Below are 26,051 nucleotides of genomic sequence, written 5' to 3'. Positions count from 1 at the left end.
CTGCTTTTTTGTTAATTCCTTTGATCTAGGCTACTCTCTTTTTTTTTTTTTTTTTTTTTTTAGGCTACTCTCTTTTGTATACTCCAAGATTTTGCTACCCAAAGTGTGCTATGTGAATCAGCAGCACCTTTATCAACTAGAAGTTTGTTATGAATACAGGATTTCAGGTCCCACTTAAAACCTACTGAAATATAAAAAGTTTAGCAAAATCATTTTTTTATTTTAAATTTTAATTTAGAAGTTGTATTTAACCTGTTTATACATTACATTACTTCAAATATTCAGAAATATTAAAATACTCCTAGTGTTATGAATTAGAGATATAACTGCTAAACATAAAACTGAATCATTTTATGCATTAAAGCAATAAGTGCACATATTATGTTTATGAATAGCATAATAATTATTTAAATTGGGCACTTGGGTGGCTCAGTTAGTTAATAATCTGCCTTCAGTTAAGGTCATGATCCTAGAGTCCTTAGATCAAATCCTGCATCAGGCTCCCTGCTCAGCAGGAAGTTTGCTTCTCCCACTGCTCTTTTTCCCTGCTTATGAGCTCTCTCTCTCAAACAAATAAATAAAATCTTTTATAAAAAAATTATTTAAGTTACATTTTAGGTGATTAAAACAGTACATTTTTAGAACAGCTTTATTGATATATAACTCATATAACATAAATTTTATCCAATTCAACTGTCCAATTCATTAAATTATTTAATATATTTATAGAGCTGTGAGATCATCACCACTATTTAATTTTAGCATAATTTTATCAACACATAAAGAAGCCTCATACTCATTAGCTATCATTCCCCATTTCCCTCTTCCCTCACTCACTGGAAAAAAACAAACCTACTTTCAATCACTATGGATTTGCTTATTCTAAACACGTCAGAGAAATGGAATCAAGATATGTGTCCTTTTGTGTTATGGCTTCTTTTACTTAGCATAATGTTTTCTTTTTTTATTTATTTATTTATTTATTTTTTTATTTATGATAGTCACACAGAGAGAGAGAGAGGCAGAGACATAGGCAGAGGGAGAAGCAGGCTCCATGCACCGGGAGCCGGACGTGGGATTCGATCCCAGGTCTCCAGGATCGCGCCCTGGGCCAAAGGCAGGCGCCAAACCGCTGCGCCACCCAGGGATCCCAGCATAATGTTTTCAAGGTTCATCCATGCCTTAGCATGTATCAGTGCTTTGTTTCTTTTCATAGCTTAATAACATTCCATTTTATGACTATATATATACACCACATTTTGTTTATCCTTTCATCAGTTTATTGGCATTTGGGCTGCTTCCACACTTTGGCTATTAACATTTATTTAAGAATTTTTGTGAGAATATATGTATTTTCAAACATTTTGAGTATAAACAAATGAATGGAATTGCTGAATCATAGTATTCTCTGTTCTCATAGACAAATAATCTATTTTTTTTTTTTTTTTACCATTTTGAGAAATGTTAAACTCTTTAACATTAAACTGTTTTCCAAAGTGGTTGCATCATTTACAATTTCTCTAGGAATGTGCAAGGCTCCAATTTCCATAAATCTTCCCCAATTCTTGTCATAGTTTTTCTTTTCCCTTTTTTTAAAATTTTAGTCATCCAAGTTGGTGTCAAGTGCTAGGACACTGTGCTTTTGGTTTGCATTTCCCTAATGACTAGTATTATACTGAGTCTCTTCATGTGCTCATTGACCATTTGCTTATCTCCTTTTCTTCTTCTTCTTTTTTTTTAAGATTTTATTTATTTACCCATGAGAGACAGAGAGACACAGAGAGACAGAGAGGCAGAGACCAGGAGAGGGAGAAGCAGGCTCCATGCAGGGAGCCCGATGTGGGACTCCATCCTGGGTCTCCAGGATCATGCCCTGGGCTGAAGGCGGTGCTAAACCGCTGAGCCACCTGGGATGCCCCCTGTTTTTTCTTTTTAATTTGGTTATTTGTTGTTTTATTATTGTGCTGTGTTTTTATATATTCTTGGTATAAGTCTCTTGCTAGATATGTGTTTTCATTGTTGTTGTGTCCTTTGGAATGGTCTCTTTTACTTCCCTTAATATTCTATTAATATGGAGTTTTGCATTGATTAGAATTCTATTCCTTTTTAGAGATGTATTTATTTTAGAGAGAGAGGGAGAGAGAGCAGGGTAATGGGCAGAGGGAGAGGGAGAGAATCTCCAGCAGACTCCCCACTGAACAGGGAGCCCAACGCAGGGCTTAATCTCACAAACCCGAGATCATGACCTGAGACAAAGCCAAGAGTTGGAGGCTTAACAGAGTGAGCCACCCAGGCACCTCAGAATTCCTATGTAAATCAATCTTGCACTCTGGGGATAAATCTCATGTAGTAATTTTGTTTAATCCTTTTAAAATGTTTCTGGGGGATCCCTGGGTGGCGCAGCGGTTTGGCGCCTGCCTTTGGCCCAGGGCGCGATCCTGGAGACCTGGGATCGAATCCCACGTCCGGCTCCCAGAGCATGGGGCCTGCTTCTCCCTCTGCCTGCGTCTCTGTCTCTCTCTCTCTCTCTCTCTGTGTGACTATCATAAATAAATAAAAATTAAAAAAAATAAATAAATAAAATGTTTCTGGATTGTTTGCTAGTATTTTTGAGGATTTTTGTGCCTACATTCAGAAGATAACATAGTACATTTTTAATTATTTTAAAGCACTTTAGAAATGCAAAGTAATATATACTTTAATGCAGAAACCATCTTGTTTCTAAAGGTAATTGAATCATGAAGATATGTGAGCTCTAAATAATTATAAGACCTGCCAAATATAATAATTAGAAGATCAGCCACATGAGATTGAGGTAATGTATATAATATTTGGTAGAACTTCCACATTAAGTGCATCATTAAACTAGAAAAAAATAAAGAATCTTGTCATCTTGTGTACTAAGATGATAATTACTATGGACAAAGATTGATTAAAAAAACAAGAAGTATAAAGAAATAATAGGTCCAGATAATCTTACCAGTAAATTCTACAGAATTTAAGAAACAAGCAATTTCACTTTTCTAGAAATTCTCTCAAAGCCTACAAAGAGGGAATATACTACAATTGTTGAGATTTGCAAAAAAACAAAAACAAAAACAAAAACAAAACAAAACAAAACCCTAAAAAGTACAGAGAATAATTACAAATCATCACTCATGTAAACTAAAGCAAAAAACTAAAATATTAGTAAACTATTCTAGAAAGATATTAGAAAAAAGATCAGCTACCACGGCAAAATTAAATTTGTGCCAGGAATGAAAGGTTAGTTTACATTTAAAAATCACTTTAACATATTGTAAGTATGACAGATGGAGAGAGATAGAGATAAATAGAAAGAGAGATACATGCATATACAGTTGACCTTTGAACAATGTGGGGTTTGGGGTACCATCTCCTGCACAGTGAAAAAATTGTATATAACTTTTGACTCCTCCAAAACTTTACTAATAGCCTACTGTTGACTAGAAGCCTTACTGAAAACATAAGCAAGTCAATTAACACATATTTTGTCTATGTATTCTATATTACATTTTTACAGTAAAGTAAGCTAGAGAAAATAAAATGTTATTAAGAAAATCACAAGGAAGGGGACACCTGGGTAGCTCAGCTGGGTAAACATCTGCCTTCGGCTCAGATCATGATCCCAAGGTCTTGGGATCAAGTCCCACATCAGGCTCTGTTCTGCCTGCTTCTCCCTCTCCCTCTGCTTGCCACTCCCCCTGCTTGTGTGCATGCTCTGTCTCTGTTAAATAAATAAATAAATAAATAAACAAGCAAACAAATAAAATGAAATAAATAAATAAAATCCTTCTTTTTAAAAAAAGAAATCACAAGGAAGAGAAAATATACTTACAGTCCTGTATCATTAAAAAAAAATCCACACATGAGTGGACTTGCACAGTTCAAAACCATGTTGTTCAAGGGTCAACTGTATATAATATATATAATTAAATAGTATTCATTATAAAAATTCCTGGAAAATTGAAAGGATATAAATTCTAGAACACAATCTACAAAGTAATTGTACAGTAAATATCACAATTAATGATGAAATGTTGAATGTATTTTGCTTAAGCATGAAAAAGGTCAGGTATAAGATCATCCGTGTTAATAAAAGGTTAGAAAAAGCCTCATTTCACCCTTTATTTTTTCCACCCTTTTCTTTAAAAACAAAACAAAACAACTCATATCCTGTAGTGTCTTACAAATATAAAGTCCACCTCTTTTCTTTAAAAAGAAGAAAGAAAAATCCTCTTCATGACTCAGTTTCAACCAATATCTTTCACCTCAACAGGAATACAGTAGATACTTCCTATGCCAAATTTACAAAATAAATGTTTAGAACAGGTTTCATACTCTTGTACACACCACCCACTTTGTGAATATAAATAAGTTTAGAGTCAAACAAAGCAAATCACTTATAGGGGAGAAATCATCAGCCTGATCTCCAATCTGCCAAGCTATTTTATAGACATAACACAATAGGACGCCCTACATAGAGTCTGGAGAAAAATAAAGGGTGACTCAAATATTATTCCTAGTCAAGATGCAATCATACTTTTTTTTTTTTTTTTTTTAAAGAAGATATTTACAAACAGAACTCAGAGACCCCTGGAAAGGGTTTTCTTAGAAAAACAAAACAAGGGCAGCCCGGGTGGCTCAGCGGTTTAGCGCCACCTTCCGCCTGATCCCGGAGACCCATGACTGAGTCCGACGTCGGGCTCCCTGCATGGAGCCGGCTTCTCCCTCTGCCTGTGTCTCTGCCTCTCTCTCTCTCTCTCTCTCTCTCTCTCTGTGTCTCTCATGAATAAATACATAAAATCTTAAAAAAAAAAGAAAAAGAAAAAGAAAAGCAAAACAATTATGAAAGCCAGCCACCCAATAACTGAATCCAAAAAATAAATAAAAATGGAGAATCCAGGTAAAATGACACCTAATGGACTATCGACAGAATAGAATAGAAGTGGTTATAAATACTGACAATATAGGCATAACGAATGTAACGAGATGATACACTTGGGCAGAAAGGTGAGAAGAAATGAGAGCAAGAATTAACTTACCTGTCACAGCAATGGTTACCGTTGCTATGTAAAATCATAATGGCTAGCAACGAAACAGAACCAAAAAACCCTCAGAATTCATAATGTTATTTATAAGTTTCTTCTTTTAAATTTGAGACATATTTTGGAAAATATATTTCTTGTGGTGAACGAAGATTTATGTTATTAGGTACCTCTGCACTATTTAATCTTATTCTCTATTTTTAAATTTGCACATATTAGAGTTTTTAACCTTCACTGTACACCAGAGCCACCTAGAAAGCTTTTAAAAGCTGCAGATGTGCAGGCAACACCCCCACAGATTCAGTTTCAGTTGGCCTGGAGTGGGGCATCCATTTTCATTTTTTTTTTTTAAAGATTTTTTTAATTTTTATTTATTTATGATAGTCACAGAGAGAGAGAGAGAGAGAGGCAGAGACACAGGCAGAGGGAGAAGCAGGCTCCATGCACCGGGAGCCTGACGTGGGATTCGATCCCGGGTCTCCAGGATCGCGTCCTGGGCCAAAGGCAGGCGCTAAACCACTGCGCCACCCAGGGATCCCCATTTTCATTTTTTTAATTTCCCAGGTGATTGCAAAAGGGCATCCAGATTTGAAAACTCACTCTTGGTGGATGAAAAGGGAAATGAGATATCTCTCTGGACATTAGGAAAGAATTTGCAAGAATTGCACAGATCTAAGCTAAAGAAGAATTAACATTTTGAAGGAGTAGCATCACACAATGATACTTAACATGAGCCTTGGAGGTCAAACTGCTTGGATTCAAAGCCCAGTCACACACTTTCCTAGGAAAATAAATTAACCTCTCTGCCTTAGTTTTCCTGTTAATAATAGCAATAGTTACTTGATCGTGTTGCTTATTCTGAGGATTAAATAAACCATTATATGTAAAATTCTTAGTTCTTTAATCAGCATACTACAAAATACTGTGAAAATGAGTAATGGAAATCTCATTTAAAATTGAGTTAGGGAAGCCCTGAAGGGGGAATCAAAGTAGTACCAGTCACCGCAGCCTGCATAACAAGCAGGAAAAAGGAAGTATTTTATCTCTTGCTCTTAAGGAAAAGAAGGAAGACCCTTCCCTGCCCCAGCAATAATGCATCTGTAACCAATGAAAAACCACCACATCCTCAAACTCTTGTTCCTCTCCAATGAACTTCTGTTCAAAACAACCCTCCTCAATTTCCTCCTAAACCTAATAAAAGTTGATCTTCCCCTTTTCCCCTTGTCTCTTCATACTTCCTATGGTTTGCCATAGTCTGCTTGTCCAGAATTGCCATTCCTCTGCTATTCTCAAATAAATTCATTGCCTTAATAAAATTATTATTTTTAAGGTTGACAATACCAAACATCCCTCTCTCCTGACTAATAAAAGTGGTCATTGCTTTTCTACCAATTAAAGAATTGACCTCAATTATAGTCTTCTTTCCTCGAGATAAGATTTATTAAGTTACCGATAGAATTACCACTGCCCCTGATAGCATACAATTAAGGTAAATCCTTTTTTCCTTGAACCTGTCCCCAATTTACCTAGGCAATGCACAAATCCTGTCTTCCATATTATCTTTTACTGTGAGACACTCCATGATTCTTCATAATGTATGGTCTGCCTCATTGCAATGAGCATTGAAAAGAATTCCTTCAACTATCCATGTGTTCCCAGTGGTCTCTGGCTCAGAGCATTGACATTGAGTAGGTATGAACATGAAAGACAGAATGTGGTCTGGTTGTGGATGAATTTTTACATCCTTCATTTTCCAGGACACATGGATATTGACTTGGTTTGCCTTGATTTATTAAACCACACTGCTAATCCACTGGAAATGGCTTAACTTTCTGTTCTCATATTTGTTTGACTGCTTGGCATTTCTCTGAATTTAGTGTTGAGTTTCACACTAATCATGACTTCTACATATTGACTGACAGTCACATTCCCAATATAAAACATTCTAAATGTAACATTAAAATATCAAATTATACCATTTCTATCATCTATGTGCATTTTAATCTTGCATCATTGACAATAAATATTTAATGCTAAGCATTAAAGGGATAATTTGGAACTTCTGAAAAAATATAAAACTCTTTGTAAATAATGACTATTTTCTGGTTTAATAAAGTTGAAAATTAGACACATTTGAAACAACCAACATATACATATTTAAGACCTCAATACTACATTAGTTTTAAGAATAGATACCATTAAAAGGCCAGTACAGTTTCCCAAATGTGTACTGAATATTGTTTTTTTTTTGAATATTGTTTTTTTTAAAGATTTTATTTATTTATTCATGAGAGACCCAGAGAGACAGGGGCGGAGACATAGGCAAAGGCAGAAGCAGGCTCCGCGCAGGAAGCCTGATGTAGGACTCAATCCCAGGACTCTGGGATCATGACCTGAGCCAAAGGCAGACACTTAACCGCTGAGCCACCCAGGTGCCCCTGTACTGAATATTGTTTACTTTAACAAACTAGCCCATGATAAATGAAATCAAGGATACCTTTAGATAGTATATAAAAGAAAAGATAAAATATATTTATGACTGCTTCACAAGAAAAAATAGAATAAAAACTATTTTCCATTCATAAGAACTACAATTGTTACTTCATAAAAAAATGTTAAAATAAGCATCAGTTAAATATTATAAGTATTTTGTAGAATAAAGCTCCTTTGAACAGACAGTTCAAAATGCTCCAATTTTGGGATTTTTGTTAAAAGCACAGTCAAATGAAAGTACTTAGTCCTCTCTGAAATTAAACTCTGTATTACAAAAATGGTCTGTTGCGGTTCTCAAAATCACCAGGTAATTATAGGATGATAAAATTTCCATTAGCAATCAAATATAGCAATTAAAGAAAAGGGTCCAAAAGAATAACAAACAGGATATTTTATCACAGGCATGATCTACTGAAGAAGAAGTTGTCACAAAGTTGAAAAAAGAAGGTTCATCAGTGAAAAACACTATTGTGTTAATGATAAAGAGCTTAAGTACATATAATACAAAGAGCTAGCGGGAACAAGAGGATAAGTGGTATAAGGGCAAATATACTCCCTGGCAAGCCCTAAAAAGGTCCCCTACTTATACAAAACAAGTGTTCACTTATTACATGGAAAATGCTGTTGGACTTTCACAACTCTTAGAACAAATCACCATGTTATGAATTTTCAGACATAGGATGGGTAACTCTTTTTATTCGTGTTTTGGTTTGTTTGCTTTTTAACAGCGCCTCTGAGCAACTATCTATAGCTATGAAAGGAAACTCCCAAACTTGGACTTCCAGGCACCACATACTCTTGAACAAATTTATAGAAAGTCCAGGGTTAAGAAATCTCAGTGTCCTCTCAGCACTAAATTCAGCGTGTGCTGAACAAAAGCATGTGACCTCAGTGTACTTTGATCCATGGGCTTGCTGTGGCCACCAGACCAAATACCCATTTTATCATAGCAGTCACTGCCTTGGCCATCTCCCATGACTCTCCAAGGCCAACAGAATGAAGTCCTAAGACATTGTCCTGATATTCAAAGCCCTGGATGGCCAGTCTTCTGAACCAACTGATTCCAACTTTACCACTCCATACTCTCCTTGACAAGGAAACTCCCTCACTTATCACATCCTTCCTTGTTCCTACATCATTACAAAGAAATTCTAATGAGAAATATATGTCAGACTTGTCTTGACTGAGGTGGAGGTGCTGATAAAGACCTCTGCAGATATGTAACATGGAAGCCACTGCCCAACTCTCAAGAGTTTCTGGGAAAGCCATAAACAACTAAAAAATTATTTATTTGTTGCCCCATCATGCTGATCAAGGACAGACTATCCATAAAGATGACTCTGAAAGCTGCCAACTGATCAGTTTACCCCCAAAATTTATAAGCAAGGTCCACTGGTCTATTTTTTGCAATGTTTTCTCCTTCATTATCAAAAGAGAATTTTACAGGGTACAGCATTCTAGGTTAGAATTTTTTTCCTCTTAACACTTTAAATACTCTACTCTCTTCCTGACTGCATGATTTCTGAGTTCAATGTAATTCTTATCTCAGTTCCTCTATACATAAGGCGTTGTTCCCCATCTGTTTTCTTTCAAGATTCTTTCTTTATATTTGATTTTCTGCAATTTGAATGTAGTATTCCTAGCTATAAAGGGTTTTTTGTTTTGTTTTGTTTTGTTTTTTGTTTGTTTTGTTTTTTTTTTTAGCATCTATCCTGCTTCATTATTTCCTGATCTTTCTGGATCTGTGGCTTGATTAATTTGGGGAAATTTTCAGTTACTATTATGTTACAGAAATTATTATTTAAAGGAAAGGTTTTTAAGAAATACAATTGTAAATAAATACCATCCTGTGAACTATTTAAAAGCACTAAGGAAACCACTTTTTGTGACACTATAGCTTAACTGTTTCATACTTTAGTGTGCACCAGAATCACACTAATAAAACACAGATTGCTGGGCCTCTTTCTCAAGAGTTTCTCTCTCTCTCTTTTTTTTTTTTTTTGTTAAGATTTTATTTATTTATTCATGTGAGACACAGAGAGAGACAGAGACAGAAGCAGGCTCTTCACAGGGAGCCCGAGGCAGGACTTGATCCTGGAACGCCAGGATTACGCCCTGAGCCAAAGACAGATGCTCAACCGCTGAGCCACCCAAGCGTCTCTCTCAAGAGTTTCTCAATCTAAAGGTTCCAGGTGCAGCCCTACCCTCCACATGTTCACATACCAGTGAACAACAAAATAGACAAAACTGTTCCTGTTAAGAAGTTCACATTCTACTGGAGAAAACAGACTCTTCATTTTGTATATATAATTTTGGGAAAATGCTATTGAGAAGAACAGAGCAAGAAAGAGAAAGATGGAAGTCTATGCTATTTTAGAGAGGGTAATGGGAAAGCTTCTCAGATAAAGTGATATTTGAGCAGGGACTTGAATGAAGTGAGAAACGGAATCATGAAGACAAACAGGAAAATAATAGTCCAAGCAGAAGGAAGCAGAGAAAAATGCAAAGGCTTTGTAAAGGCATAAAATTCAGTATATTTTTTAAAGATTTTGTTTATTTACTCATAAGACACACACACACACAGAGGCAGAGACACACAAGCAGAGGGAGAAGCAGGCTCCATCCCGGGTCTCCAGGATCACCCCCTGGGCTGAAGACGGCGCTAAACCGCTGAGCTACCTGGGCTGCTGGAAAATCCAGTATTTCTTTTAAAAAATAAAAGAGGGCTAGTGCCTATAATGTATTATTCTAAAAATGCAGCAAACTATTTGAAACTAACTTGCATAGACCATTTTGTTGGTAAAAATAGAACCATATTACAACAAATGAATATACTAATTTCTGGTATATATACATATTTTATAGTACTTTGGTTAAGTTTTACACCATAGTAATCTAACTAATGATTTGAACTTTGTTTTTTATATTTTTAAAAAAGCCAAATACAGTTTTATAAAATATGAATGTTATTCAGAGATTCAAGTTGTATTATTTGTATATTATCAGCACATCAATTTGAAGGTACTAAAATATTCTATGTTTATTATTGCCTAATACCAATATATCAACATATCTGTTTCAATTTTGATGTCACTATGTTTGCTGAAGTAATGCCTTCAAGTTGAGAGCAATTGTAATTGAAAGTCTCATTTTAAATCACACTCTTAAATCCTCTTACTTCTAAAGTTTAAACTCTGAGGGTTTAGTATAAAAAATAAATTTAATGACTTAAACACAACCCCTTCTAAACATAAGAGGTTTGTATGTACTTGGAAGAGGGGGACTGAATTTAAGCCATAGAAACAACCAATATGCACACTGTCATCCACCTCACTATAATCAGTGGTTATGATGGAGGGAAAAAATACACTACACAGAAAATTGGAACTTAAAAAAGAAAAAAAAAATCCTGAAAGATCTTAGGGTGGAAATTTATAGAGCCTCATTCCACAAGGAAAGAACGAGGCAGTGGCCACCCAAACACTGAATGGGTCTCTCTAGGAACACCCACTTATCTCAATATTTGGACCTAATATGACCAACCTCCCCCCAGATTCATGAAGCATTATTGCACTCAGTGATTTCCAACATGACTGTCACAATGACATGTAAGACGTTTTCTGGTCAAATTTCACTTGATATCAACTAAGGACATACAAGGTTTGAGCACTGTCACCTAAATTTAATACTTTATAGAGCTGAAAATGCCAACAATGATATGAAGGCTATCTTTTGTAGAGCATCTCTACATAATTTTTATCATTTATTCTTCAAAATATATTAAAGAAGCATCTTTTATTATTTCCATCTACATGTAAGGAAACTGATCTTGAAGATGTTAAGAGATCCCGTTTGCAGAAAAAAGTAAGGCCTAGAATCCATGGGTTCTGAGTCCAATTCTACATTGTCACACTAAAATTGGTAATAATTTATTTAAAGAAAAAAATTCTCACCTTTGTGACAGTTTTTCCATATAATATGTCGGGCATTCTCATAATTTGTGTTCATCCAATTAAGTAGAATCCTTTCAGGATTAGAATATATGTTGCTGGATGAAAAACAAGGATTGACTTTTGGAGAATTTTGCACAGGTATTGGGGGCAGATTATTGCTGCAGTGTGGTACAACCCGGGATAGTACCAGAACCTGAAATTGAGAAAAAGGGAGAACCGTTACTAGAACTGAATGGCAAAATTAAAAATTAGTATTTGACTAATTAAATAAAGACTAAATAAAGCAAGTCATCAATATTTTCTGGTTAATTAATCCAATATAAAAGCAAAAGAAATCAGAAGACCCCCTATAAAAAAGATGAAAGTCAGGACACATGCAATAACAACTCACCTATCCAAATCTCAGCTATGTTTGAAATCCTCGTGGAGGTGGGCCAGCAAGTACATAATGCATATGTAAACAATCTGAGCTACAATCTGTGAAGTCTCAGAGTCTGTAAGCTTACTTTCTCCCACTTAGTTCATAAAAACCTGTTTGTGCACTTTAAGTCAGTGCCTATTTGTTTTTTTTTTTATAGAAAAGTTTTGTAAGTTGGATATCTAGTCTTTTAGGCTACAACAAATGACAATAGGAAAAAAATAGGACAGTGATGAAAAGCGAAAGAGAATAGACATATGACAAGAGAATAAAGACACAAACTATTAAAAGCTAAAAAATAATTCAATTGTCCGAGCCCCATTTAGAGAAGAAATAGGCCTGTAGAGAGTCCTGTGGTAACTACTGCACAGGATACTGAGGCAATACGAATGTTTCAAACATAAATTGCATTCTAGCTAAGAGGTCAGAAGGTCTACATCTATTCTTTCGTTCAATTATGACGTACTGAGTGCATGATATGAAGCCATTTACTGTGCTTGGAAATAGGAACATGACAGTGAAACAATGCAATCCCTAGCTCAAGTATATTTAGAAATATACTTAATCCGAAATGGTGGATTTTCAAAATATTTTAAAAGGTAAAGCGTAAGAGGTAGAACAACAATTTAAAACATGCTATTAAAGCTAATTCCTTTTCCAGAGTTCCCAAGAACAAGGTCATACCATGTCTCCATTTGTCAGTGTTTCTGCCTCATCTAAAATTCAAGCTGTTTTTCTACCAGGAAATGACTCTTATATTTTTGGACTATGTTTAAAGAAAATAATATTTTAGAAGTAATGATTGGTCTCATAATGAATAAATGGAATAGTAATGAGAAAATGTCAAGTACTTCCCCATCAAAAAACTGAATACCAAATAGATAAAGACATGAGGTGAAACTTTAATTTTGCTAATCTGTTACAATTTCACAGAATGTTCTAAACTGTGTATAAATTATTCTAGTAAATCTTAACTCAAAATGTAGCCCAAAAAGGCACAATTAATTTAAGTAGGGGAATTAGAAAATGTCAGACCAGATTTAACTTGTAGAAGTTTACCTTTTCTTTGATCTAATAGAAGAATATAAGAAACATTGCTCAAACATACCATAAATGTTTATCACACCAACAAAATTTATTGCAGTCACTTAAGTCTAAATATTATCAAGATCACAAATTTGTTGTAAAGGGAATATAATTTAAGTCCACAGAGTAAGAATTACAAAAACAACAATAATTTTAAAAGGCAAATAGAGAAAGAAAATTTAAAAAGCAGTATTCATGTTTGCTCATCAATAGCCCCTACCAAAGAGGACAACCTGGATGTGATATGGGGGTGAATACATAAGCTTCAGTTAAGACAGGAGATAGAGGAAAAGCACCAAGAGAAGACTGAATCTACCGGGGAGTTTCCTGGTGGTGGAAGGCACAGCAGCAATCTGACCTCAGCTCTAAGGCACAGCACACGCCATCCACAGGGATCAATCACTACAGGGGTTCCAGGAAACCCAGGATGCACCTGTTCCTGATTTAAAGATAAAGCCCTGCAAGTCCAGAGATCTGTTTCCCCTTGTCTTCTCACTCCCATTACCCATAGCGGCTCCCGGCTCCTTAATCATCTCTTTATCAGATCTCCTTCCCTCTCAGCCTATATGCTAGTTTTTCTCAGAAGATCCATCATCACTACTTCAAAGAGCAAATGGATGACATCTTAAATGAAAACACTGCAGTGTCCTACCACTTGTCCAAAAGTTCTTGCATTGACACTCACTTTTCTTCCTTCTCTATAACCACAATGGATGAGCTATCCCTTCTCTTGCATTAGATACCAAATCTACTCATCATCTTTGGCATAGTTCTGCATCAGTTGTCTTTTTTTAGCTTTTGGATCCTTAACTCCTCCCTTCTTACCAGTTCCTTTTTAGTAATATCAAAACATGCCTACTTACACTCAGCTTTTAGAGAGCTCTCCCAAACTTGGCTTCTCCCTGATTCTTTTATCTGTTCCCTCTACCAGTTATAACTCTACCAGTTATAACTCATGAGTTTTCTACCCTACTGTCTCCACATTTATTCCTTTTGCTCATCAAACCAAAGTCCATCTAATAACCTTCCCCTAATTAATCATTTCAGGCATTCACCCTGAAAGTGCTTTTGGCATCTTTGTTGTCCAATACAACAGACAATTTTATCTATCTATGTATCTATTTATTTATTTTTAGATGCAAAGAATTTTAATTAAATTAGCATAGTTAAGACTAAAAAGATAAAGTGGACACTGCCAGCTTATCTTCAGCCATTGCCTTTAATAGGCTAGGGAATACAGCTTGAAACACAGCTGAGTCTTGCTGTTCTGAGACAGTGAAGGGATTTCCTCAGTATTTAAATATATTAATATGACCGTTATATAAATCTAAATATAAAACCAATCTATACATTTGGAGGTGGCTTTTACCATCTCTCTGAAAAGCTACACATCCCTAATCAATTCCAATCATATTTTTTAGAAGGGGAAAACAGTGACAGCACTTGCTAAACCAGAATTACTATCAAAGTTCAAAAAACTGATCATATTCATTTAACCACAAGCCAATCTTATTTAAATCAGGACTGTCCAAGAGAAACATTCTATCAGCCACTCATGATCTGAATTCTGGTCAATGAGATCAATTTAGATATGGTACACATAAAAAAAGTCATGACACATTTTTGTTTTGTAATAAATAAGGTGATGGCCAACTATTACTCCTTAGTAGCTTTTTTTTTTTTGAGATAAGCTATTAAGTCTGTTCTTTCCCCTGTCTTCTTAATGCCAGCGAAGATCATTTTTGTTCCAGGGATGTATTTCTTGGGATTCTCCAAATACTCCATCAGGGTCTCCTTTCCCCAGGTGATGCCTTTGTTCTTGTTGGCACCCGTGTAAGAAAATCCAGGGGCCTGACCAATCTTTCATCCAAATAAACCATGGAGGTTTGGCCCAGTCTTGTGCTTGCCTCCCTTCCACAGTATGGCACTGGGGGCACACTTCTGAACAAAAATCTTCTTGCCCTTCTCAACATCACCCATTTTTGAGTAGCTTTTCTGTCACGCATGAAACGAAGAAGCCCATTTGCAAGCTGGACGTCCTGCTCTCTAACCAACAGACAATTTTAAATCAATATCTTAAGCAACCTCTCAATTTCATGTGATAACACGTCCTTCCTCAAAGATTTTCTTCCCTCCTTGTTCATGATACCATAAAGTATTACTGCTATCTTTTTGTCTATTTCAAGCTCATTTTGCAGGATTCTCTTTCCTTACCTATTTAAATACTGGGTTTTAAAATAGATATTGGGTTCCTAACCAATGATATCTTTTCTTTAAACTTTATAGGTCTGTTTCTCCCAATTTTATCTCCCAGAGACCACTAAATATGCATTAAGAAACCACAAAGACCACCAATTGTTGTAATTAAAAAATGAAGATTCAACAGGATATTTAGAACATTATGTTAGTAGTAAAATGAGAATAATTATAGCTTCATATCAGTGAGATGAATGATATTGTTACTATCTCTATCAAGGTATTTATATCTACCTAGATGATTAATGTATTGAGCTATATCACTTTATATATTCAGTAATCTCTTTTCTTACTATGTCCACCAAATGAGAAAATCCTACCTCATAATTACAGGTTAACAGAATAGATGCTCAGTTTGATTGTTATGGATAGTGAGGCCCAACATGAAGCCAGAAATTACGGAGATATCTTTTTATTAAAGTCTACTTCATCTTCTTTCAAATACCAACTAAATGCTAAGCTGGTTCATGATCAAATCACACTGAAAAGCCAAAAGTAAAAACACTCAACTCGGGAAATTGCATTAAAGATAATAGCACTCTACTTTTCAGTGGCATTCATCTTTGGGAAAAGTTTCTTCAGCTTCCATTGTCAGGAGCTCAATAACTTATACAGTATCTTTGTGGAAATTAGAAAGTGGCACACTCTCTGAGAAATTGTTGTCCTGATGGTATCCTTATTTAAAGTAAAAGCACCCCCCCCCCTTAATTGTTGAGACGCAGCTTCCAATAGTGTCCATAGCCTTAATGAGCAGCATGTAGGCTGGATTTCAGCTCCCAATTATCAACTCAGCTGTGCAGAAACTACATGATCATATTCAGATTATCTGTCAATTCAACAGTTCAATACATTTTTTCTCCAACTAATCTTGGGAAAAAGCCAAACTTTTGATGCTTTAGTGATTTGTACCACCTTAAAAATAATGATATTCAAATCTTATAGGTATATGTCCAAGACATGAAAGCATCATGTGATGCATCATTTGAACTAGCCACTTAAAATAATGAAAATGATAAATGCAGAAAAACATCAGTGCTAGGAAGATACTGTATTTCATCTCACTATTGTTGGAAAAATGCATGTGAGAGTGACCTTCTTTTTATAATCAGGACATCTCAAAATTGGAAATAAAGACCTTGAATTTACAGAGATCACGAAGCAATTAGGTAACTCAGTAGCCTTAGATTGACAGTACTTAAAAATTTTCTATTTCCTTTAACAATGAATTCACAACAGAAACATATTTTAATGACTTACATTTCCCTATGAATAAGGGTTCATTTGCAACACCCTTTCTTGTGACCAATGGCTAATCGTCTATTAATATGTACCACCAACTGATTTTCTCCCAGTTACATTATAAATTAATCTTAAATTAATGACAAAGAATCATTCCTCCAAGAGCATGGGCTTTCGCTGATAGAGAATAAAACATCATCATATATTTCTTTCTTTTGCATATATTTATCACACATGCAAATGTGTTCATACATTGCCTTATATTCAACCAAAGTACGCAATATTTGCTATTACATGTGAGAATAATTGTGTTTCCATGTTGCATGCCACTGATATTGTGGCACATCCTACAGAGCCATTTAATAAAAGAATTTCATCATTTTTACTTTCCAACCATGTTTTATTGAAGCTCATTTTAAATATTCCACACAGGGGCACTTCAGTGGCATAGTTAGTTAAGTGTCTGACTCTTAGTTTTGGTTCAGGTCATGATCTCAGGGTCGTTAAATTGAGCCCCCATCAGGTCCTGCACTCAGTGTGCAGTCTGCTGGAGATTCTCTCTCTCCCTCTCCCTCTGCCCCTCTCCCCCACACTTTCTTTCTAAAATAAATAAATAAACCTTTAAAAATAAATAAATATTCCTCACAAATATGATCCCTTGTACTATTTTTGCTTGTCTTCTATAGGGACATGAAATTCTAAATAATGCCTGAGTATAACTGGTATCTTATCTACCTTTAGCAACAAATACTCTAATTTTATAGTATTTTGAATTGGTTTGGGGAAAATGTGTTTAAATTAACCATAAAGATCACTATTCTTTGTTTAGAAATATCAAAATATTTGACCCAATTGTGCCACTATTAAAAAAAAAACACACACACAACAACTTTATGGCAGACAATACACAGGGAACAAATGAATAAACAGTTTACCTAAACTTATTATTCAGATATTTATTATTGATCATCTTTTTCTTGTCTAGATTCTTCAGTAAAAATATCACATTCACTTCTTTCAGCACAGATTCATCCTTTATATCCACATGAGAGCCCTATTTATACACTTAAAACAGCATTGAGAATTTGAGTGTTTCTGTTATTGTTTTCAAATTCTCTTGTGCTTCAATGACCCATTTTTTAGCCATCAATACATTTTTTGTGAATTGGGAATATAATGCAAGAAAACAGCAACAATTAAACATGAACATTTAACAAGCAAAGGTAACCAAATGACACAAAATCAAATTGGGTGAGACAAGTTGTATACTATTATTCAAACTTTTAGCCAAGAAGAACTGACAAAGGCAATCCTGGAGTACATGCATGACCTCTAGGAATGAGAAAATGAAAATTTAAAGGAATTTGTGTGAAAATCACCATCTATTTATCCAACCTGTGAAACTCATCTCAACAACATTGTTTGCTTTTGCAAGAGAAATTGCCAATCTGCTTCTGATTTAATAGAGATTCTAGAGCTACCTAGGCTTTGGACACAAGACATGGAGAAACACAGCTCTGCAAATGATCTAACTGGGCACTTTTATCTATTCCTATGACTTTATATGGAATCAATGAAGAATCCCAGATCTGTGCTGCCACCCAGATCTCTTTCCTGACTGAAGGATATACCCACATGGTAATGAAACAGGGTAGCATAAAACAGCATAACCAAAATTATTTTTTTATGCTTTCTTGCCCTATCTCATCCTCTATTCTCAACAAAATCCTGTTATTATCCCTTGTCTTACCATTTCAGTGACTGGGATCAAATTCCATTCAGTCACTCCAGTAAGACCCACTGTCGTCTTTTACCTCTCTGTTTTCTTCACCCATCAAGATCTAATGATTCACCAAGTCCTACTGAGACTGAGTTCTATTCCTAATATTTACAAAAGCTGCTCCTTTCTCATTTCTCCCACTACCAACAGTATTCCCAGTACCAGGCACTTAATTACACCCCCAAACAGTTTCCACACTGTACCAGAGTGATCTCTCTAGAATGCAAAGCTGATTATGTCAGCCTCTGTTTAAAATCTTTTAGGAGCTCAGTACTCTGACCCTGGGCTAAAGTCCATGAAGTTCAGATTCCTTGGTTTGGCTTATGAAGTCAATTATGATCTAATTTGTGACTGGGATCACAGTCTATCCCTCCTACCCCCAGCCATAGTGTGCTTCTTCCTCAGAATCAAACATATCTAACCTCAGGCATTTCCACATTTAATTCCCTTTGCCTTGACAAATGTTACTGTCTTGCTCCCCAACAAAATTCATCTACAACCTCCTTACAAATTGTACACACACACTCCCTCTCTCACCTATGCTCCAACCCTTCACCCTGCCTGGAAAACTCCTAGTCATTTTTCAGGGTCAGGTTAAATTGTTAAATTGTTTTTTTTTTTTTTTTTTTTCCCTAGGAACCTTCCCCAAGGCACAGGAAAGGTAGGTTCCTCTCTATGTGCACTGACCCTTAGTTATTTGGGCTTACCTCATCATAGCAGTTTCATCATTCCTTGTAATTATATATGAATAGTTACTTATATACTTCAGGACACAAAATCCTAGAAGAGACAGACTATATCAAGTGTACCCCTAGAGCTTAGTACAGTGCCTGCACCATAATAGTTGTTAACTGATTTATTCAACAAGTATTTGTTAAGCAAGTACTATGTAGCTGACACACTATCAAATTCTGAGTTTACAAGTAACATTTGGTTTTTAAATTCATAGACTTATAGGTTGGGAAAGATAAATTATTATTATTATTTAATAATTATATAAATTATTATTATTATTTATTATCCCTAAACATATCTATCAATGCATGCATTGATAAATGAATGAATAAGTGAATAAATCTCACAAACTGAAATTAGGACTAGTTTGTCCATAAAGTAGGGCATTTTCTGCCCTTCTGTTTTAGAGTTGCTCCTTTTTCTCAGCAGGCAACATTACAGATGATACAGACTGGAGTTAAGAAAGCAGAAAAGAAAACTTCTTTTCCCAAATCTAAGTTTGGCTGAGAATCACAAATACCCTCATACATCCTTCAGGGAATTACTCAAGAAAAAACATGATTTCTCCCCTTGACATCTTGCAAAAAAGGCAGGGCAGGCTGATGGAAGAAGAAGAGGAAAGGAGTAAGAATCATGCAGCAGAAGGAACTCTCTACAGGGTAGGCTGGGTAGCTGACTGCAGTAGAGGCTTTTGGCTACCAGACAGCAGCAAGAGAGCCTTGGGTTTCTGTGCCCCAGCAGAGAACAAAGAAGAGATAAACTTTATCTACATGACATGTTTTGATATGACTAAAATCAGATGATCTGGGAAGACAGTATGTATGCCTGTGGACCTTTGTTTCCTCATCTCAAAACTGGAGATTAGGATGCCTCGGTGACTCAATGGTTAAGTGTCTGCCTTCAGCTCAAGGTGTGATCCAGGGGCTCCAGGATGGAGTCCCACATCAATTTGGCTCCCTATAGGGAGCCTGTTTCTCCCTCTGCCTATGTCTCTGACTCTCTCTGTATCTCTCATGAAAAAATAAAATCTTAAAAAAAAAAAAAACAAGATTATTGCTTGTGAAGAGTAAACAGGCTCACATTTAAAAAGCTTCTCGTGACAAAGAGTCTGACATAAACTATATAGTATTTAGTTATTAGTTTTGTCCTTTCCTTTCAGTGACTAATTGCTACTTCTCTTTAATTTCTCCCTCATTTTAACACCCTTGTCCCACAGCTCACCTTACCTGTGGTTTCAACTTGCAAAGACAGAGCAAGAGCCTCCACTGGTCTTAGTGGGGAAGCTCTGCGGTGCCACAGTTAGAAGCCTAGAAAATAATTCTCGGGACTGAAGTCAGCACTTTTTTATGCAAAAAAAGGCTCATGATGTCGAAGGAATAATTTATGCTATGTTAATCTACCTACACATGCAACTTGGCATGAAGTAAACTGGAGAGTTTCATCAAAACCTGGTCTCAAAAAAAAACAAAAAAACAAACAAACAAACAAAAAAAAACAAAAAAAAAACCTGGTCTCGTCTACTGGTGGATGATTCCTAGTAAATATCTCTCCAGAATAATATTTATAGCAAGAGTCTAGTGTGTAGTAGAGGTAGAAACCATAATTTTCACTATTATCCATTCTTTAACCCTTCCTTTTAGTACCAGAATATGACCATTGCTATCTATTTTAGGAACTACATTTCTCAACATCCCCTGCAGCTAGGTACAATCATACGACTAAACTCTACCCAAAGGAAATGATTCATCTTTTAGGTGACATCCTTAAATGGTATTTACTTTTCCTCCACTACTCCTTGATGTGTTCTTTCTTGTTCTGAGAAACTGTCCTAGAGATGAAAGCCCAGTACTGAGGCTGGAAGACACACCCTGCTGTCTCTAAACCACCTTTTTCTCAACAGTTTCATGAGAAAGAAAAATAAAAACTCTATCTTATTTGAGCCACTATGTTTCTGAATTCTTTAATTGGAAGTATCACCTATACCTTAACCGATACACTATTCAGGTACATCAACCAAAACAACCAGCAGTGAATAAGAGTGGAGATGTTACCTTGTATATCTGAAGGAATACATCTGTCCATGACCGTTTACTCCAGGCTTCAAACTGACTCATATCTATAACAATATAATGCTTTTCCTTAGGTATACAGGAACATGCAGGCAAGGTATTAGTGGAAGAATTTAAGGAAAAAATATTACAATGTTAATTAAAATGCAATGCAAATATAAGTTCAAAATTTTAACTACTTAGCATATAAGGTTTTTTTTTTTTCTTTCTTTCTTTTTACAAAGTTTTGCATGCCCTATCTATACATTCATCAAGATCTCTAATTCCTCATGCACCGGTAACAGAAACTATCAACAGAGGTAACTTTCTGGAATGCATAGCCCCTTACTGAGGTTATAGATTTATCCACTCAATGTATCTACTAGCTTATTTGGTGACAGAAGTGGCAGAATGAGATGCAAAGTTATTCTGAACTCTGAGCCTGAAAAAGAAACACATCCTTTGGATAAGCCACTGTAACTCAGCAGAGTGTCAAAGGACAGGTCCCTGGTGGCACCTGGGTGGCTCAGTTGGTTGACCATCTGACTCTTGATTTTGGCTCAGGCCATGGGGTGAAGCCCCACATCAAGCTCCGTACTCAGCAGGGAGTTGCTTGAGAGTCTCTTTCTCCCTCTCCCTTTTCTTCTTCCCCCTCCACCCCACCAAATAAATAAATACATCTTAAAAAAAAAAAAAAAAAAAGACAAGCCCTGGTTCTCCTGCTTGCATCATGTGTTGAGTATAGTAACAGAGCCACAACTAAAGTAGAGTTGCTTCAAAGCCTGCAGGCTCCTCCAAGAAATTCCCCTTTTCAATAGGTTTCCATAAAATGAACTGTATACTTTGACAATAACTAGACATGTCTTGCTCAATTTCTGCCTATTCTCTCCTTTAACTAAGGAAGGGAAGTGGCAAGTGGTGGGGAAATTAAATTTGTATTTTCCTTGGAAGATACATATTCTAAAAATTTAAGAAAACATTTACATAAGCACACACAATTCATTTCTAGATCCCCTAAAAGAAGCAATTACTTATATATTTAAGAAAGCCATATATTAATTTCTGCATAGCATAGGGGCCAAGGGCAGGCTAGGTGGGTCACTTTGGCACAAATATTGAATTTGAAGGAATTTAGGACAGGTACCCTCAAAACATACCACTTTGGCATATCGGCTATTTTCAGCTGAAGGCAACTGAGACACTCTGGGCTCAAGAGAAACTTTTGCCTCTCCCTTAACTCACAGAAGAATTTAAATTGGTGGTGGTGGTGGTAGGGTCTTTCCCAGAATAAGGGTTGTTAGCAGAGATAGATTTTACCTGAGTGACCCATCTGTATGGCAGGGCAAACATCTAATTACCAAACATCTACTCTTCTTAGCACCTGGTGAGGTGCATTCCTTCCCTTTGAAATCCCAGAGCCCTACCCCTTCTCCTTAGTTCAGAATGACACATATATACCTCATTTTGTCTTTGGAATTTCCATGTCTGTGTGGATTCCCCTTACATTTGCTATTAAATTTGATTTTCTCCTGCTAATCTGTTTCATGTCAATTTTATTCTTTGTCTAGCTAGAAGAACCTTGAAGGGAACAGGATATCCTTGCTCCTCAACAATAGGAACTCCACAAAGATTTTTAGACAGATATAAAAATGTGTGTATATGTCTGTGTGTATATATACATATATGTATATATATACATATATACACATTTAAATATTTATACACACACATAAATAAGCTGTCCAGAGAGGCATAATCCATAAGACATTTCATAAATAAAAATACCAGTATTTTAAAATGAAATCTTCTAACAAAGACCAAAGAACAGTCAATTTAATAACTGTGCAGATTATTCCCTAGAAATTGTATTGCCTTACTGTAATTTCAATCCACTTTTTATAATCTTCTGGTTCAAGCAGAAATTCTGGCAGTACATGAGAAATACATGCTCCTTGAGTGCTAAAATCAAAAAAGAAAAATCCAAATTATCATAGTATAATACAGTTTGCATACCACCTGCATTTGAACTTTATTTCAATATCATAGTTTATATGTGTATTGAATTTTAATTTTTAAATTTAAAATTTATACAATTAGCTTTAACCCTTCCCTTAACAATGAAATGTGCATATGATGTTTCCTTTAGAGAATTAATAATAAGAAAGAACTTACTAAGTGCCTACAACCAGCCACATCTATCCTTATATGATAATGGAATAGAGAGTTATAGGACTTGGCTAACCATTTTATTGTTGCATAACATTATAAAATTGGAAAATATCTGGAAAAAGTTTGAATACAATAAAGCATCTAACAGACCATTAGTCACCCAATGCTCAGTGAATGCTACAACACATACCTGAATACAGAAAACCCCCAATATAACATAATCCATCACCTATTTTCTTTGATTATACAAATTTGTAGTAGTATATCTGTTGCAGCACATATATATTTATATTATTTTATACATTTAAAAGCATATATGAATATATATAATTTATCACATTTAAGATTATAGTTTTTTAGTTGGCATATTTCTTGAAATATTTTTTAAAGATTTATTGATTTGAGAGAGAAAAAGCGTGAGTGGGGGGTGAGAGGTAAGGGAGAGAGACAGAAAGAGAGAATCTTAAGCAGGCTCCACACTGAGTGCAGAGCCTGACACAGAACTCCATCTCATGACTCTGAGTTCATGACCTGAGTTGAAATCAAGAATTGATTGCTCAAACAATTGAGCCAATATTGAGAAATATTTTTATTCAAAGTCTTTATATGCACACCTATCACCACTAGAGCTACTTTCACAGAGTTTAACCCAGTTTTGGCAGGAGTGTTTCCTAGCAGGGATTTAAACATTTAGTTCTAACTCATTTGGTGAGCATAGAATGCCACCCACCATAAGCACTTATCAGAGAATGCCATATCTAGTACTCAACTCTGTAGACATTTTGCAGTCCTATCACTACTGAAAAAATGGGGAAAAGGAAAGGCAGAAAAAAGCCTCTAGATAATTCTGAAAGCTCAAACCTGGAAGGTAGCATAATGAATGAGAAGAAAGGGTAAAAGGAGAGACCAGAGTTCTAGAATTGTTAAGTTTGAGTTGGCCATGGGCCAGTGGAAGCTGGTAGAAGAAATTATGCTGCATACATAAAGCTCCTTTGTTTGAAGGTCAAACATCATCCCTTCTCTTTGATTTTCAAGCATTTCCCATCTGCATCTATATTACTCCTATGAATCTTCACTACACTGGAATGATTATAGATTTAAATAATATCTAATTTTAATGGAACACTATTCCTTAGCGGGAGTAGCTGACCTAAAGCATATTTAAGAACTCAAATGATATGATGGTCCATTAGGTTGAAATCTTAGAGGTAAAACAAAGACAGCTCAGAGACATATATAGCAGCTGGAATACTTCCTTGCATCCAAAGCAAATAAGGGATTTCAGAAGGAAATAATCACTTCTATTAAATGCTACTGAAAGCCTAAGAAAAATTATCAGGGAAGCATTAAACTGAAAGCTTCTTGAAGAAGGTGACCGTGTGATATTCATTTGAGTATTCCATAGTGGCCAGCAGAGGATAGGCCCTCAGTAAAATGTTGAGAATGGAGAATGAATTGTTTGCGTTATTAAAGACAATAGGCCCCAAATGGAGTCACTTATGCTAAGCTCCATGTCACCAAAGTGATTACTTCATTATGATTTTGGCTCTCCCAGAAATGGAATCTTAAACCAGTCAATCAGGAATCCCCTGAGCAGCATTAGTTAGGTAGTCTGCCTGACAGACCCCTACCATCCCTCCTAGAGAAAGTAACTTTGCAATAACCAATCTGCTTTTGTGCTGTAGGAATAGAAAACTTTTCCCTCTTTACCTTCTATGTTTTTTTGCTAGTCCAATAATCAAATTGACATAAGATACATTAAGAGGGGAAAAAAACCCTTAGATTTAATTACATACCTAGGAGAGCCCCACAAAGACGTGAAGACTGAGAGGCAGTCAGACAGTTGAAGGTAAGGAGAAGGGGGTAGGGGCCTGGGTCTTCAAAGGGGAGGAAGACAATTCACAGGAATACTAGAAGAGCAAATGTTTGGTAAACAATCATTTGCCATGCCAGGTAGTAAAGTCTGATATAAAAAGTTATCTCTGGTAATCGTTCTCTTCCTGGTACAGGCCCTCTGTAAATGCTTGTAGGCAATTAAGGGAGAGGTAAAAAGCTTTTCCTGAGTCTGCTGGGACTCAGTGGCCTTCAGCTCAAAATAATCCCCATGCCAAAGTGGCACATTTTGGGACAGCATATGCTGCTTCCCCATATTGTAAGTACGACTTCCTTGTTCTTGCTTCTTTCTGCCTATAAAATCTCTTGCCTTGTACAGCTCTTCAGCTTCCTTCTGTCTGCTAGATTGGATGCTGCCCAGTTCATGAATTCCAAAATAAGACTGATAAGAGCTTTAAAATTTACTCAGGTGTATTTTGTTCTTTCACAGCATTTTACCGACACTATTATAAAGTGAAGGGTAGCAGAATATTCCATCCCAAAATATACCTCTTTGGCATGCCAATTATTTGGAGAATCTGCAGAAAGGGAGAAGCTCTAAATACAGGGTAGAAGTCACCCTTTTGTAAGGGAAAACACACATTTATTTTAAAATTTACATTAGAAAAGGGGCCCCACCAGGAAGAGATCTATTGTGAGGAGATAACTTTTTCACCTTAGAGATTTATCTGTGTGACAGGGTAACCTTTGTGTAACAAATATTTCCTCCTCTCACCATTCCTGAATTACCTCCTCCCCCTCTTGGCCCCCTTCTCTCTTTAAAGCCCTAAGCTCCTACCCTTTTCCATAGCTCAGAATGGTATAGAAGCCTCATCTTTTGGCTGACTTTTGAGTCTCAAATCTTTGTGGTGCCACTGTACTTACATACATACATAATCAAATTCTTTTCCTCCTGTCCTTTTATTATGGCGGGGG

General features: G+C 35.9%; 1 protein-coding gene and 1 pseudogene across 5 annotated transcripts in view; both read right to left on the bottom strand.

Moving 5' to 3' along the window:
- CFAP47 (cilia and flagella associated protein 47) overlaps positions 1-26,051 on the bottom strand; it is a 504,616-nt gene that overhangs the window by 293,604 nt on the left and 184,961 nt on the right. For all 5 annotated transcript variants that reach the window (XR_005386243.1, XR_005386242.1, XM_038587158.1 and 2 more), the window contains exons 31-33: positions 22,952-23,033; positions 21,078-21,164; positions 11,513-11,705 (exon numbers count right to left, since the gene is read on the bottom strand). Coding sequence is in view for 3 of the 5 variants with exons in the window: in XM_038587158.1 (XP_038443086.1) it covers positions 11,513-11,705; positions 21,078-21,164; positions 22,952-23,033 (362 nt within the window). In the remaining 2 variants the exon portion in view is untranslated. The remainder of the gene's footprint in view (positions 1-11,512; positions 11,706-21,077; positions 21,165-22,951; positions 23,034-26,051) is intronic.
- Positions 14,673-14,996, bottom strand: LOC102151675 (annotated as a pseudogene).

Source organism: Canis lupus, chromosome X, assembly GCF_011100685.1.
Source record: "Canis lupus familiaris isolate Mischka breed German Shepherd chromosome X, alternate assembly UU_Cfam_GSD_1.0, whole genome shotgun sequence".
Lineage (NCBI taxonomy): Eukaryota > Metazoa > Chordata > Mammalia > Carnivora > Canidae > Canis > Canis lupus.
The sequence above is the reverse complement of the archived record's forward strand: the minus strand, read 5'-3'. Positions and strand labels throughout refer to the sequence as shown.